The sequence below is a fragment of the Miniopterus natalensis genome, chromosome 1 (assembly GCF_054644295.1).
Source record: "Miniopterus natalensis isolate mMinNat1 chromosome 1, mMinNat1.hap1, whole genome shotgun sequence".
In the NCBI taxonomy this organism is placed as follows: domain Eukaryota; kingdom Metazoa; phylum Chordata; class Mammalia; order Chiroptera; family Miniopteridae; genus Miniopterus; species Miniopterus natalensis.
In genome coordinates this window covers 137249655-137266741 of record NC_142081.1, presented here as the reverse complement: position 1 = coordinate 137266741, position 17087 = coordinate 137249655, and the positions used below count along the sequence as shown (strand labels likewise).

At 40.5% G+C, this 17087-nt stretch overlaps 1 protein-coding gene across 1 annotated transcript in view; it reads right to left on the bottom strand.

Moving 5' to 3' along the window:
- Positions 1-15778, bottom strand: part of COL25A1 (collagen type XXV alpha 1 chain) — a 440472-nt gene extending 424694 nt beyond the window's left edge. Inside the window, exons 1-2 of the mRNA XM_016209473.2 lie at positions 14855-15778; positions 13719-13788 (exon numbers count right to left, since the gene is read on the bottom strand). Of these exons, the coding sequence (XP_016064959.1) occupies positions 13719-13788; positions 14855-15151 (367 nt within the window). The 5' untranslated portion in view covers positions 15152-15778. The remainder of the gene's footprint in view (positions 1-13718; positions 13789-14854) is intronic.
- Positions 15779-17087: the final 1309 nt, after the last annotated feature.

Here is a 17087-nt window from a genome sequence, read left to right as displayed (position 1 = left end):
AAATTGAAGATACAACTGGCATCTAGTCGGTAGAGGCCAAGGATGCTGCTAAATGTCCTACAATGCACAGGACAGCCTCCCACGAACAAAGAATTATCCAGACCAAAATGTCAATAGTGACAAAGCTGAGAATTCCCTGCACCACTGTTACTTAAGGCCACCTGAGTGGATCTCTGTTCTTTATAACCCATGACAGTCTAGCCAGTGTCTTTACTAGAAAATATTAAATACATATCTATCAAAAACTGAATCTAAAAATCAAAATAAACAAGCAGAACAGAAACACACTATAGATACAGAGAACATTTTGACAGTTGCCAGATGGGAGGATTTGAGGGAGGGGTGAAAAAGGTGAAGGGATTTAGAACTACAAATTGGTAGCTGTAGTATAGTCATGGGGGTGTAAAATACAGCATAGGGAATACAGTCAATAATATTCTAATGGCTACATGTAGTGTCAGATGGGTATGAGATTTTTTGGGATGCTCATTTAATGTTTTAAAATGTCTGATCACTGTGGTGTACACCTGAAACTAATATAACATTTTATGGCAACTCTAATTGAAAAATAAATGATTTAAAAAGTAAAGAAAATACTTTACTCAGGCCAGAGAATCTGAACTGATGTTTAAAAGAGCTTCCAAGGCTCCTTAAAAATAACTGCCATAGAAGGTAGCCTGGGGAGGGGTTAAAAATGTTACACTTGACCTAACACCTGACAGAGATGAGTTTTCTTCAGAAAAACCATCTAATTGTTGTGTCACCAGCATTTCTGCAAAGTGTCATAATAGTTATTAGAGAACTTTTCAATTTTCTTAGAAAAAAAGTAAAAAAAATTCAAATACCAACTTCTCTAAAAACATGCTATTTTTGAAATCCTAAAAAGTAAATGAACTTGAAATATGAATTCAAATATCGATTATCATTGTAGTTTTCAGTCCATACATTAAAGTTAGATACAGTTGGCAATAGGCTCTATTCTTATAGCTTTTACTTCTCTTGTAGTCTTCAGTCTACATGTCTGATACTACTATTCCTTCACAAGAGCTTAGCAGCCTTTTTATTTCTTTAAATAGTAGGGCATATGGCATAGGGTCTCATCCATAGTAAATCACAGTAAAGGTTTTATTAGTTAATTGAATAAAAATCTTTTTTAAAGACTATTACATGGGCAAAGGACCTGAATAGATACTTCTCCAAAGGGGATATACAGATGGTCAATAGACCTATGAAAAGATGCTCAATGTAACTAATCATCAGAGAAATAAATGCAAATTAAAACCACAATGACATATCAGCTCACACCTATCAGAATGGCTACCATCAATAAATCAACAAACAATAAGTGTAGGCGAGGGTGTGGAGAAAAGGGAGCCTTCGTGTACTGTTGGTGGGAATGCAGACTGGTGCAGCCACTATGCAAAGCAGTGTGGAGTTTCCTCAAAAGATTAAAAATGGAACTGACATTTAACCCAGTAATCCCACTTGTGGAAATATATCTGAAGAAGCCTGAAACACTAATTCAAAAGAATATATGCATGCCCATGAGCACTGCAGCATTATTTACAATAGCCTAGATTCAGAAGCAACCCAAGTATCCATCAGTAGGTGAGTGGATAAAAAGCTGTGGGACATTTACACAATGGAATACTACTCAATCATTAAAAAAGAAAGAAATTTTACCCTTTGCGCCAGCATGGAGGGACCTGGAGAGCATTATGCTAAGGGAAATAAGCCAGGCAGAGAAAGACAAGTACCATATGATTTCACTCATATGTGGAATCTAAAGAACAAAATGAACTAACAAGCAAAATAGAGGCAGACTCACAGATAGAGAGCAGGCTGGCAGCTTTCGGGGCTAGGGGGTGGAGGTATAGAGCAAAAGAGAAAAAAGAGAGTAAATGCTCATGGACATGGACAACAGTGAGGTGACTGCCGGGTGGGGGTAGGGGGGCTGGTGTTGAAGGAGAATATAGTGGAGATAAATGGTGATTGAATGGAGACTTGACTTGGGATGGTGAACACACAATATATTGTACAGATGATGTGCTAGAGAAATGTGCACCTGAAACCTATATAATTTTGTTAACCAGCATTAGCCGGATAAATTCAATAAAAATAAAAATAAATCCAATACAAAGGAAAAATATATACATGATTCTTTAACCTTTGCCAGAGCTGAGTTAGGTAATACCAGAGGTCTGTTACCACCCACAGTATACAATTTTTAGATACTAATATCCAAAATTTTTAATATTTATAATGAACTCTCTCCTCTACCTAGCAGTATGAAGCCACCAGAATATAAGCTGCTTTGAATTAAAGTAAATATTTCCCTATAAAAACCAGCAATCACTGTGTAGTTTCAATGTATCATCACCCACACTCAGCCCCTATTCTGAGATATTTTCTTCCTAGGATGTACATGCAGGGCCGTTCCCTAGCTTCAGCCATTCACCTATCAAAACCCAAGTGGGCTCTAACAAAAGTGGCAGCAACTAAAACAGGCAGGAGCAGAGAAGGGCATCTATAGACCTGGGAAGCGGAGGGCTGAGCTGATTGAGGTTCTAGCAAAGTGAACATTGTGTGTAGGTAACAGTAGAGGTAGAAACCAAACAAGGCAGGGGCCACCAGGAGCAATAACTGGCCAAGAATAGACAAATCTTAGAAGCATTGACTAAGATCAAACTGTCTGAAGCATGGATGAACATAATGGGAATTGGATGAAAGTGTCCAAGGAAAAGCCAAACTAGTAGATAGGATATCTGAAGTCAAAGCCAGGATCACCAAAATAGCAGCACAAAATTCCCAAAGGCAACCACATGCTCAACCAGGCACACATGGCCTGTTTAAATAACGAAATTGCCTGGACACAGTGTCCAAAAGCATAAGAGCAAGGGCAGCAACTCCTGTTAACATTAGTGCAACTACTCACTGAGACACAGGAAACTGCTGAGTCTCTCAAAGTGGTCGCTGAACAAATTTTCAGTATTATAATTTTAAAGGCCACTTATGTAAATCATTCCAGTAATACACAGTCATACCAATCAGCACTACCCCACAGAACACTGAAGGAGATAGAATAATAACCATTACTATACTGAAGAGTAAAAACAATTTCTTTCTCTGCTTACCTAAAAAATCTTTTCCTGTGTAATTGCTTTGGGAATATAGGGGAAATGTGTGTTCCGATGGAAAACTATGCATTGTCTAGAATGCATCTTTCTTGCTTATCTGATTCTGATTCTTTGGGAACTATTTCAAAACTCTATAGGTATCCATTAACATGCAAATTCTTTCTGACTGAGTGAAAGTGACTTCCCTTCCTCACTGTGGATAAGTCCAGTTTTGCCTCCATTTTTACACTGATTTCAATATTCTGCGCTATAAACGTGTCTGTCTTTAAATTCTCAACTGAACATTTTGTCAGTTCTTTAATGACTTAGTAAAATCTTTAACACATGTTCATTTTACATCTGTATGAGAGACATAATTTCAGCTTCTTCAAAAATTATCTTTTAACAGTAATTTTTGAGCAAACAGTTACTTTTTGAAATTTGGGAGAAGTATTGACATGTACCATTATGTTATTGTAGTTACGCTGCTGAATTTAACCATAAGTATAGCTATTGCCCTGGACAGGCCTAGAGCTTGGGAGCCCTAAGGGTCATAAGGCCCCTGACTGATCAAATCAGAGGCACACAGTAAGCCAAGTAGAGCGTCATCACTAGATTGAAGGCAAGACAGAGTTCCTATTTGTACTAGAGAAGGGGAGGGGGGATAGAAAGGAGAATGGCCTGACTGGAATGAGAGTTCTTTAGTAGTGTAGATCTTCTGCTTTTGTAGTTTCCTAAATCCTTGGCTACATCCCAAAGACAATTCTGTCCACTCTTATTCCCCAGTAACAGATCGCAGTAGGACAATGCTTGCTAACTGAGAACCTGACAGAGCATCCTTTCTCTGTCTGTGGATGTGTTTGCCATGTTCACTCTTGGTTTTCAGTAGTCCAATGAACGTTATTCCTCTCATCGCATCCTATAACCGTGAATGCCATGTGAATATTCAAAATGCTAGTGGCATATGACTACAATCAAACAACAGTGAAGACTTGTAAAGATTGAAAATATGAAAAAAATGATGTATGATATACATATATAGGGGATAGATGTGATTGATTATAAAGTTTTTCTACCTAGAATTTCTTCTTGAAGATTTTCTTCTTGATGCTGAAAGCAAGGATTTTCTGCTCAAGTAGATAAAGGCATAAGAGAACAAAACACATTCTGAGTCTAATGTGTCCTGGGCCCACACATAGAGAAGAGAACATATACCTCAGAACTCTCCATTCAAGGATAAAATAAATTCATTAATTTTTTTAATATTCCAAATATTATAACATACATTTTATCATCAACACATAGCATTCCTCCTATAAAACCTGATTGTAGAGCTAAACCTTTATTCAGAAAAGTATTCTCAGAAGTAGCTAAAATGTAGAGCATTAAATAACTCTGCACAGAAGGAAACTATATACAAGAACATAAAAAGCCCTGCTTTCTTTACGGATGTAATTTCTCAATGTTAGAGTTTTTCTTTTATTAAAAACTTCCAGATGCATAACATGTATGGAAGTACTAAGCCATACAGCCAGGCTTGCTGCTTAAACTCCTAGGAAGTTGTCAGTGTGTCTGGCAGGTTTTGGAAGTAAATTTAGGAGATACAGTTTGCTTGGTTAAACCCATTTTACAGCTTACAATAACTTTGGCTGGAATATATGACCTTTCCAGCCCTCAGTACTTGGTGAGCCTTCCTATCTTTGCTGCTTTACTGATAACTGTCTTCTCTCAAAAGGCAAAGTAATTAAAGTAGTTAAAAAAAGAAAAGTCGTTTTCCTCTTCCAGACTTCCTGGAAGTCCATAGATTGAGACTGTGCATTAAGGAGAAAATAAATTGCTCAACAAAGCTCAATAACTTGTACAGATGCCTGGTCATTCTATTATCTGTCCAATAAGACAATTGAGGGAGGTTTGTACTTGGCGAAACCTACTGTCCACAACTAGCTACTCAAGCTGTAAATAGCATTGCTGGGGGCAGTGGACATTCCTTTCAATGGTAAATGGAGTATTGTCTTTCAAATTTCCATTTGCAGTACCTGCTATAGTATGATTTTTACCCAGATTTGTACTTCCTCTCTGAAATGTACACGATGGGAACTGAACTTTCAGAAATTTTCTAACAGTGTCCTAATTTTCTAAGAGTCCTATGATTCTCTAGAGATACCTCCAGGGTCATCATAAAAAGGAGGGGTGGACCGCAGAAAGAAAGAACACGTAGGATTTTGGCCTCTGTCCCCTCTGACCTCCAAGGTCAACCAGTATGTAGTTAACACCACACTGATTTCATATACTGGGTTTTCTCATAGGACTTCATTTTTAAAAAAGATTCAGCCTCTTTAAGAAATGTTGAAAAACTCCTGAACTACTTGATCTCTAAGATTTATATTAGTTTTAATATGTTTTGGCTCACAAAGTCCTCAGAGAACATGTGAAAAAGGCAAGAGGATAAGAATATTGGTGCGTGTAAAAAGATAAACCACAATAAAAGTCCTCACCCAAGTCAAGTTCACAGATCCTCATTATGATCATGACAAACTTTTATAGAGAACCTTCTATAGAGAACTCTAATAAGCCCTAGAGATACACAGATATAAACCAGAAACCCGGCCATGGAGCACAATTGTGAGATTGGTAGACTGGACTCCCAACGCACTCCCTCAGGAAGTGGGATACAATTTATACCACAAGAACACTTAGCAGTGAGCACCAGTCACCTGATCCTTGACCCACTTAACTCACTTGACCCCCAACCAGGTGGATAACCATCCTCAGAAAGGCAGTTATTTCAGCAGCTTGTTTCCATTCAAACTTCATCAGCTCTGACCTTGAGCCCTAATTCTTTCAGTTAAAAAAAAAAAAAGAATTTGCAGCATTCTGAAGTTTGCTGGCAAAGACCTAAAATTTGCCAGCATTTCTAGCATGACTCTCCAGTCAAAAGACTGGGTTTTGTATGTGGTTTGTGATCGTATCATGAACATCTAAAAAATGCCAACTGGATTCTGGAGTCCCTGAGACACAAACTGGAGTTTCATAATTCCTAGAAGGGTAATAAAAACACTTTATCTTTCGTAATTGCCAGAGCTGACCTAAGATACAGGAATATTGGGAAAGTACTGTGTTAATTTTTCAGGCATATTTAATTCTAGTGTCTTAAGGATCAAAAATAAGAATATCATTTTTGCCCTGTAAACAGAATTGAAGGAGAGGCGCCTATGAGATTTTTCTCTCCCATTAGCTGCCACAAGAGCAAAAGAGGCTGCTAGAGACAGAGCTATAATGGAGAATTCCTCCAACTCTCAAGCCATTGTCCAGATTTACATTATAATAGGAACTCTAAAACACTAGGCTTGCCAAATATGATGGTAAGGATATTTGATTCCCAGAGATTAGGGGAGATAGGTGGTTTCTTCCTCCTGTTTTTACTCTCCTTGAATGCGATCGCTTTGGTAAAGAAAGGAAAAATAGGTTCTACCCCTGCCAGGACCAGGCTACTTTGAGTTAGACATGTTCTTACTCTCAGTATTACCATAATGCATAAATTAGAACTGGCTACAACTCATATAATTTACTCAGCCACTTAGTCTAAATGTGAAAATTGTATTTAAATATATGCTGACCATATTTCAAATATAAGAATAAAAACTCTGTATACATAATCCAGAAACCGAGAGCTCCTAAAATTAAATTATTAATAACCAAAAAACACACACAGTTTGAGGTATTCCTGGCAAATGAGACTAAGGAACACAATGAGAAAAATAAAGAACTTATTTCAACTATCATATTATGTGGTAACTGAGGTTGAAATGGGGACTCCAAATGAAATCATATCCAAAGCATGCTAGTGACTACAAATGATTCTTGATTCTGAGAAATTATAAGCCGTAAGCACAAAATCCCAACTGGTAAATTCTATTCCATTTAGTTCATTAATTCTAGCTATTGGACTGCTACCTTCGAGTTCATATCTGTGAACTAAATAAACTTTTTGACTATACAAATGTAAAATTTACTAGATTGTTTTAAATATCTTAAAGCTGATAGATAGGATATTCTGGTCTTCAAGTATAGATGGAAGAAATTACTTACTGCCTCTACAAATCTTTTCCATTGCAAACAGAAGTCGAGAGATAGAAGGTAGCTAGGAATTTAATTGATAAGGAGCTGGAAGAACAGAGTAAGGCCCACTGTGCAGCTCAGTTCCTCCTCCTGGTGGTCAGAAAAGGGAGGTGCCTGCCATCTGGTGGCATTTCTTCAGGGAATCCTATTATTTAAATGACTTACAGAATAGTCATTTGAAGGAATATATGATGCCAAAGAAAAGTGCTCAATTTTAATTTGCAAGTGATTTCCACTTACTTCTGCTTCCCACTCTGGGCATTTCCTCCTTTTTAAAAGTCAATTTTAAAATAATTTTTAGTGCAAGATTGCTGAACACATTCCAATTAAACAGTAACTATGCATGTCTACGGTTTCAGTATGCAGGTATGCCACAGTCATTTCTAACACAAATTGAAAATAAAAGTGTTAAATATCATGGTGCATTAAACCACTGCATGGAGGGTGGGGCAGCTTCTGTGTTTAGCAGTCCCACGCTGGCTGCAGCCTGCAGCCCAGGCTGACTCATGCGTGGTTTTCAGTTCTCAGCTTCCAACAAACCACCGAGTAATGTTCATCAAGTGAAAAAATGGAATAAAAACACTTTTTCATAATAGGTTTTGGATGGTTTCCACTCAAGATAACACAGATTGATGTTATTTTGATGAGTGTCTAGTGAGGTTCCCCTGCAACAGGAAATGGCCCCCTGGGCTGTAAAACAGTCCTGATTCTGGCATGTTTTCCCCATAAGCCCTCCATTTTCCTAATCTTGTTAATAAAAGGATGCCCTCCTTCTCCATTCCTAGACCTACATTTGACATTCGAATACTGTTTTTTCAAATACCATGTAGTTGATTTTGCAGTTAAAACCAATCAGAAGCACACTGGGCCTAGGAGACAACTTGTACCTATACATCCTTCCAATGAGCTAGGAAGAACGAACCCCCTACACAGAATTTATGCCCTCCTCATAAATAATTTCTAGCTCATGGAAAAACAGAATTACTAAGGTAAGAAGGAGAAAAAGAGAATTTGAAGAATTAGCTTCCTAATAACTTTTAGACAAGAGAAACGGAAGAGAAGCTAAGAAACAAGAACACTGTTTCCAAGAGGTGATTTGTCCCTGGTCCTTTGGGTGACAGGGCATTTTGCCAGCTGTCACTACTGGACCAACTAAAAGCGTTACACCCAAACTGTTGTGCTTATAAAGACAAAACCATTTAACATGAATGCTTTGAGGCACTTTGATGTCACACTGGATTGTTTGGGCTTACAAGAGGAGGGCATTGCCTGCTATTCTCATTTAAGTAACATTTACAGCATTTTAATTTGCTTTCTTTCTGAAAACCATTTCTGACTATTCTTTACCTCACATAACTGAAAATCTACACATATTATTATGCCCTGACTAGATCCATTCTTTCCATTCAGTGTGCAGCTGGTAGGAAAAATGTACAGCATGGTGAAAAACCATGTTAGTAGGAAATACGAGTTTTATAGGAGTAAGTAATTTATGATAGCAAGGTAATTTAAAGGTCTCATACAATGGGAAAGGGTGCACAACCTTAAAGCTACAGTTAACATTTATTTCCACCCCAAATTGAGAAGATACTACAAAGTCAGCCACCAGAGGCTATATCACTCACATTTACGTCAGAGGGACTTTAATTGCCTACATTTATTCTTATTTTATATACAATTATTTTCATAGGCTTAGGGGTATATAGGGACTTCAGAAGTTACGTGGTATATCTTTTTTATCTCTAGCTAAACTGTCCGAGCAGATAACTAGCTGTGCCACATGTCATCATTATCAGTGAATGTCTAAGGGCCCGGTCCTGTTCAGTACCCACCAGACAGAAAGTTTTGATTCTTACTCAACCCACATCTCACTGTTTGCAGGAGAAATGTAGAAGAATAAATTCCCATCCTATCTACCACTACCTTTTATATGTTAAAGCCACTTTTTTGTTTCAGTTGGGTATCAGTGTAGGTAAGTCAGGTGTCTGTGCACGTTCATCTGACCATAAATTCTTGGAAAGCCAAAAGTCAGGTAAGGCTATGGCAATCAGCCTTTTATCCCCTGCTACAGCTTTATCTATAACCAGAAGCCAGATTTTCTCATATTATGATTTTTTTCCTACTGTGAATTTCTGGGGTTTTCCCCAGAGAAAATAAAAGAAAGTATCTTTAGTATTTACGACATGGAAGAAGTTTTTGTCATATGCTCCAAAGCACTGTTCTTTTTCTTGGTTGCACCTGTTGTACCTGTAAATTCATGTCAACCTTAAGTGAGTGTCTATCATCCTCATTAAAATGTAAGCTCCATGAGGGCAGATTCCAAATCTGCCTGTTCATCAGCATATTCCAAGTATATTGCATGATATTTGGCACACAAAAGGTTCTTTATACCTGGAGAATTCACAAACGCCTTTCAAAATCATTTCAGTCTAACACCCCTTTTGAGAGGATATAAAAACTGAGTCTGTAAAAGTCATTCTTAAAAATGACTTGCCCCAGATTGTATAACATGTTAATGACAAAGCCAGGATTAGAATTCTGGATTCCTGATTGCCCATTCACATTCTCGGTCCATTACACCACAGAAGCTCTTATACCTAATACCCTAGGCAGGCAACACTACTGATGAGTAAGGCACAGAAACCTTTGTGATCTAAACATCATTTGGTTGTCGGCCTGGCCCCCAGTGTTCCTTATCAGTTAGAACATAGAAACCCTTCCATAAATATGCCTGATTTATACATACTTTATGTAAGACTCCAAGAACAGAACCCAAAATGGAATTCTACAGCCAGAGCAAAAAGCCAGTTTATTCTCAAATAGAGGGTCAAGTTTTACAGAGGCCTAGCCACAGATGCCAACTGAGTTTCCATGGTTCAGCGGCTGCTGAATCAAATATTCTGCTAAACAGAGCTCCAATTTGTATGGTTTTTTCAATTTTATTTTGGGGTTTCTTTAATGCAAATATCAAAAAATAGAGTTTCTGAGCAGATGAAAAAAGTAATGTGAATTTTTAGAGATGACGAAGGTGATCTAAAATTGGATTGTGGTGATGATTTCCCAACTCCATAAATTTATTTTTTAAATCTTTAAATTCTACACTTAAAATGGGTAATTATTGTAAATTATACTTCAACAATAATTGAAAATTTATTTAAAATACTTTAATATTTTTAAAGTATTAAAAATAAGTATAAAAATTAGAAAGTTAAAAATAAGTGTAAAAATGAGTCAGAAAATTAAAAGTAGGTATTTCTTTTTATAAACATCTGGTATCAAAACTGTAAAGACATTTTTAAATACCCCCATAGATTTTTAAGCCCAGGTTTTATCTACTTCAATCCTGGTTTAACTATAAGGTCAAAAGTTTTTCCTGTAATTTTGTTAAAAAATAATTTAGTAGACTAATATAAATACCTTGGTGTAGCACTGAGATACTAAGTTGTTTGACTGATATCTGCATGAATGATCTATAGATATATTTGTTTAATTAGGCATAGTGTATTAGTCATCAGCCATTGGATTTTCAGCAAGTTACACATCTCCAGACCTCTGTTTTCCCACCTCTTATCATACGTCCCTATGGACCAGATGATTAAATAGCATATAATAGAGTAAAAAGAATAGTAATTGCTATTATCTAATGAATAGCCACCAATATGCCAGGCTGTTTAACTTATCATACTACAAGGAAGGTATTATTATTAGCTATTTCTTTGCAGATGAGGAAACTGGAACACAGAGTTCATTAGTTTGACCAAGCTCACACAGTTATTTAGTAGCAGACCCAGGATTTCAATCCAGAACTGTCCAGCTCCAAAACCTATACTCATTCTCTATTTCTCACTAGACTTTGGGCTTTTGATTCTATCACATGTGCACATGAGTCCTGACCTTGCCTTTACTATGTTAAGTTAGTCACCTTCTGAGTCCAGTTTCCTAATCTATAAGATCACCAATGTTTAACTCTTAGGGTTGTTGTAAAGATTAAATGAGAGTGCTTCCTCTATAATTAGAAACTATTCAATATTATTCTTTCTCATCCCTCTCCCATACAAGCTCCTTCCTGTGTTTTTTTTTAAAAAAAAATAAAAATCTATTTAAAAAAACCTGTAAATTCTGTGATTTCCTTGTAGCCTACCTGGATAAACCTCACTGGGACTGAGTTCTATCGAAAGCAATTAAAGTGAACACAAACAACACAGCATTAATCCTTTGCTATCAGTCCTTGGCTCTGTGATGGAGATTGTCAACAAGAGTGTCAACTTCAAGGGGTGGGCATCTGTCCACAGGAACTGAGCGAGCTGAGGTCACAGACTTGTCTCACTCTGCCCTACAAACAGATGTCTGGGTGACAAATCTTAGTCACTGCAAACCAGGGTTAGAGCCAAACCAGGTGGGAAGTGCTGTATCTCCTTTCTAATCCTCTTGGCCAGCCTGTTCATTCCCTAAAACAATAACTCACTGACCTTATGTCTTATGTCTTCAAAACAACTGGTTTTCCCCCAGGATACTACTTTCAACATAATGCCTTTATTTTGATGATATCTAATTATTCCACAAGCAGAAGAGAGTGTTTCTATAATAATGATTTGTCGGCAAGAAACCTGTTTGATTCTGTGTATTGAAATGTGTACCTTCAAATATTTCTCAAGTAACCTGGTGAAAACTGATGAAATGTGGAGCTCTAGTGGTGGCAAGAAAGTAAAGCAGCCCTTAGTGAGGACCAACAAGACAGCCTAGGAAATCACCATTTTATTTATTTATTTGTTTGTTTGTTTGTTTGTTATTGTGGTGAAATCACCATTTATTATTTGCTTAATGTTAAGGGAAAAAAATGGTTTGAAATGATCTTCCAAGATAATGTAAGGTAAACTCTAAATATGTCTTTCTTCCAGATTACATATTAGACCTCAACAACTATCTTATATCAAACATCATGAAGTAGTTAAATGCACACAAAAAACAGCTCAGTGCTGTGGTTGTTATTTTTCTACTTTTTGCCCAGCCCGCTAAGAATCCTATTAATTAATCACTAGTTATTTGTCACACAGCTAGCAAGAGTAATGAACAGAGAAAATGCTAGACTCTAAGTGGTATGACTGGTGAAGTCCTATAACACCTGTTTTGGGAATTTAAATAATCCCTCCAAGCTGATGAGGTTTTTGCGAGTTAATTCCTGCACTAGAAAAATGCTTTCCTTGAATTTCTGACTTCTGAGGTCTTTTCCAATTTAAAACAACCGAGAATGAAACCTACGATGTCAAAACAAACATTAACATTTCCCTGTTACCTAATGTATATGTCTTCTCAACTGAAAGGGCTTCATTTACAAAAAATACAGCTCCACTATGGTCACCAATGTAGCAGAACATAAACAGTAAAACTTGTATGATGTACAACTGGGAGTTGACATTTAAAATTTCTAAACATGGTGCCTGGGTTAGCTGTGATATCATGAGGAAAAACAAGCTATAATGAGAGAAAAATACTCAGAATATGAAAAAATGCAGAAAGTAGCCTTTCCATATATAAGTATCTAAGCATCGTGTTCCTGAACAGTACAGAAAATGTAAGAGACTCACTTTTCCATAAGTGATGGTAAAAGATACTAAATGTTCATAAACGCATTAACAACATTTATCTGACATAAATATCTCAACTGATGGCAGTTGTCCATGGTTTTTATCAGTTGAATCCACAAGATGTTTTCCAATAGACATATTTTAAGGGTTTCTAAATTGTTAGGTCTACAGATAACCTGACTCCCTAGCCTCAGAGGTCTATGAAGGAAGATTTAATGATTACCTAGAGGTTTCATTCATTGATATCCCTTTTCCATCCTTTTACTAATGTGCTGTCATTATAGAATCCCCTAAAGCTACACAGAAAAAAAAAAGGTAAAAATATAAGAGCCTTTTCTGAGAGGCCATTGAGAATGCAGTAGTTTACAATGGGAAGCTAAAGATAAAGAACTAATTTCCTTTAGCTACAGGATAGGAGAACCTTTTTGATAGAAAATAATAAAAGCAGGAGGGGAAGTTAAGGTCTTTTACAAACATAATCATGTCAAAAAGAGCAAACGGAAACCTATACTAATCCAACATTCGCCACCAGGGAATTCAGAATCTAACGTGTTCCGCAGTTCTTTCACAGTAGACATTAAAATTGAATAAAATTGAACAGTATTTTTCAACCTGTGAATCTAAGAATTTCATCTTTGTACATCATCTTGCCGTATTTTCCATCGTGATTGTCTCTCTCTCTCCTTTGTTCTCTCATAACAGACCTTGGTATGCTGCTTAAAATAATATTTGGGGCTTTATTTGCCATTCTTTTGACTAAGACATGTTGATTTTATTAAAGTAAGTTGGGTCTGCACTCTTTCTTTACTATTACTACAGGTAGACTTGACAGACACAGGACTTTTGTTTTAAAATGCTCTGCTATGGAGCCAACCTTGTTAAATAAGTTCCATTTTACCTGCTGGGCAGTTGCATTCTGAAGGTGCTTCTCTTGCGACTCTTATTTTAGCCATGTGTTCATAGGATTTCTACAGGGGGGAAAAAGAAGAGGTATTAAGAGTCATCAGTAGCACTGGAGAGAAATGGGTTCTTTAGGGATTCTCTGGCCATATGCTTGATTGCCCAGCATTTGATAGCCTGCATAACTAAAGTTTACACATGTACTTGGACTTCAGTCAAAAGGTAACAGTACCCAAGCCCTAAAAAAAGAAAATGATCATTGACATGATATCAAAACTGCTGGACTTGTGTAACATCCTTCTCCATTGTTCAACTACCACCACCCTCTCCCTCAGCTCAAACATATGCAGCCAACGCAAAAACCTGGCACTAACATGTAGCAGTTCTCGGTAAGTTATACATTTTAAAACAGCCAATATTTCATGCATGAAGGTCAACTGCTTATCCTGTTGCGCTGCAACTACTGTCAAACAGCCTCTCTGCTGGAAAAGCAAGTTCCAGAAAACCTCCCAACTCCAGTCTAAAGCTGCCCCTGATTTTGATATATAATGCAGATTACTTGACTCTCAAGTCCAGTGGCTCTGCATTCATAAACACCCCTGGCACTGCATCTTTTGCAAAACAAATTAAGCTATTGTTTTTTTAAAAAACATTTACTATGAGAACATTCGATGGATGACATAACTGGTTTTAAATCACATTCAGGGTTGTTTTACTTTCAAGAGTGATTAGTAACACCTATGGTCCCGAACCTTCTTAGAACATAGGAGGAACACAGGAAAGGTTATCTCTGCAAGGAATATTCTCCACGAAACTGGGAAAGATTCACATGAGACTTTGGAAAACTAAAAGATCAAATGCCACCCTGCCATTCTGGTTACCCTTCCCCCGTTAGAGCTCCACATATGTTTCACATGCAAATATTCGGAAGAGTGAGGGAAGGGTAAACACACAGAGAGACGGTGGTATCAAAGGATGTGCATATATGAACATATGCCACAGTGAGATGGTCGCCTAGTATATGCACACGCAGCCACACCAAGTATGCGGACAGCATGGGTAGGCTGGTCGTATACACAGAACTACGCTTGTGCAAGATGTTATCCACGTGCAAAATACCCCAGCTTTTCACACCTGAGCCAGAAGTCGCTCCACTTTCTCTTGCACCACTGCTTTCAGCTGGTCGAGGCAGTCAGGAAGCAGGCGGACGGAAGGGTCCCCTTTGGCGGATTCGAGAGCGGCGATCCTCGCCTGGAGGTCGTTGGTTTTCACCCCCAGGTACACACAAGACGTCACGGCCACCACTGACAGGAGGGCCGCCAGGACTGCGCACGGGGGCACGGCCCGGGCACACCGCTGCCCGGCGGGGCTCGGGTCCTCGGAGCCCGGCTCCCGGGCCCCTCCTTTCCCTGCAGGCTTCTTCAGCAGCATCGTGATGGGCTCGGCTGCCTCCCACCCTCTACCACTTCCAATAATCTTAAAAGGCACGAAAAGGGACGATTCCCCCGAAGTTCAGTCCGGGTGGGCTGTGCAACTAGTTGGCGGAGTGGAAGAGGGGGCGCGCGGAGATGGACCCCCGCTCTCCTCAGCGCCGAGACCAGCAGTCGCGCACCGTCCTCTGCCTCTTCTCTCCTAGCTGGGGGGTGAAGAGCACCCCTCAGTCTAGGGATGGATGGCAACAAGGTAAAACCCCGGGACGAAACCCCCTCGGATAGCCCTGCTGGCCCCCAGAGGATGGACACTTCGGAGGTCCCAGCGGGCGGCCGCCAGGGGCCCGGGGACAGTGGGCGAGGGCTGCGGTGGCCGCCGCTCCCCTCGCCCGCAGCGCGGACCTGTTGCGTCTCTGCTAGTTCGCCTTATTTCTACCGAGTCGGTGTTTTCCGCACGCCAACTGCGTCCCACCTGGACCCAGTTCCAGGCAGAAAGGCTGAGAGCGCAGCGCAGCGAGGGTGGCCGAGGGGCCGGGGAGAGAGGAAACGAAATAACCCAGGAGCAAAGCGAGCGGCGGAGCCCAAGTCGCGGCTGCCCCAAGGATCTCCGCAGCCTCGCGCGTGCAAGCCTTAAATACCCTTCGGGATGCTCGTGTGTGAGTGAGTGCGTGTGAGTGCATGTGTGTGTGAGTGCGCGCGCGCCCGGAGCCGACGGCCCGCCCCCGCGCCCGCCCCCGCGCCCGCCCGGTGCAGCCCGGCCCGCGGCGCCGCCGCAGCGCGCCCCCTCTGGCGCCCGGCCGCAGCCGCCTGTTATCCTAACGCGCTCACCTTCGCCCGGCCCGCGCCAGCCCGGGCCCCAGCCCCACAGGGCCCGGAGCTGCGGAGCCCGAGGCTCATTAGCATAAAATATGCAAATCTTGGAGCGCCGCAGTGATTGGAGAGGAGCTTGATGACCCCGCCTCCTCCACAGAGTAAGTTCAGCGCCCGGGGGCCGCTCCTCCCGCCGGGGCTCAGGGGCCGGGGCGGGGTCTGCCGCGGGCCAGGCGGCGACTCTGGCTTCTGCCCGCCGCGCCCCGCGCTCCTCCTTTATCGCGGTGAAACCTGGAGCCGTGGCCTCCCGGCGGGAAGAAGTGGAGCAGAAAGCTCTGGCTCTCCGTCTGGGAGCCTTACTCCCTCCGCCCTCGTTTCCCACATGCCCAGAGGCACAGTGTCCGGCTGAGGCCGAGGCGCATCAACCCACTGCCCCGCTGGTCCCGCGCCGCCGCAGGTCTCCACCCAGGGAAGTTTTCCCCCTCCCCCAGCTTCCCCCACATGCCCAGAGGCACAGTGTCCGGCTGAGGCCGAGGCGCATCAACCCACTGCCCCGCTGGTCCCGCGCCGCCGCAGGTCTCCACCCAGGGAAGTTTTCCCCCTCCCCCAGCTTCCCCCTGTCCTGACGGGCCGAGTCGCCTCCCCGCTCCGTGCTTCTAGTCTGCACTAGGGTGCTAATGCGTTTTCCTGATCCCCTGTTTTGTGGGATTGAAAAAGGCAGCGTTGAGGTGCACATTTCTCAGGGTTTAGGAAAGGACTGAAGAATGAGGTCAATTTTTCCTCTTACCTGACTCTCCTCTTGCTGCTCCCCCTGGATCAAATTACAAGTTTTCTCTAATGGGATTTTTGAAAGTAGGTAACAAGTAGCGTTCTACATCTAATTGACTTTTAAAAAAAAATAAATCCCACCTCTTACTCCAACAAGTTTTTTTCTTATCTCCTCCACCCCACAAGAAATACCAAAAATGTTTCCTATCTTTAATCGAGCTATGTAAACAATCAACAAAATACTGCAACTAAGCTGATCTTTCACATACATAAAGGGATATTGCTAGGTAGGAAGCCCGGCAAAGATGTTTCAGCAACATCTGTTGATCGAAGATATAAGAATGAAAAAGAGATTAGGG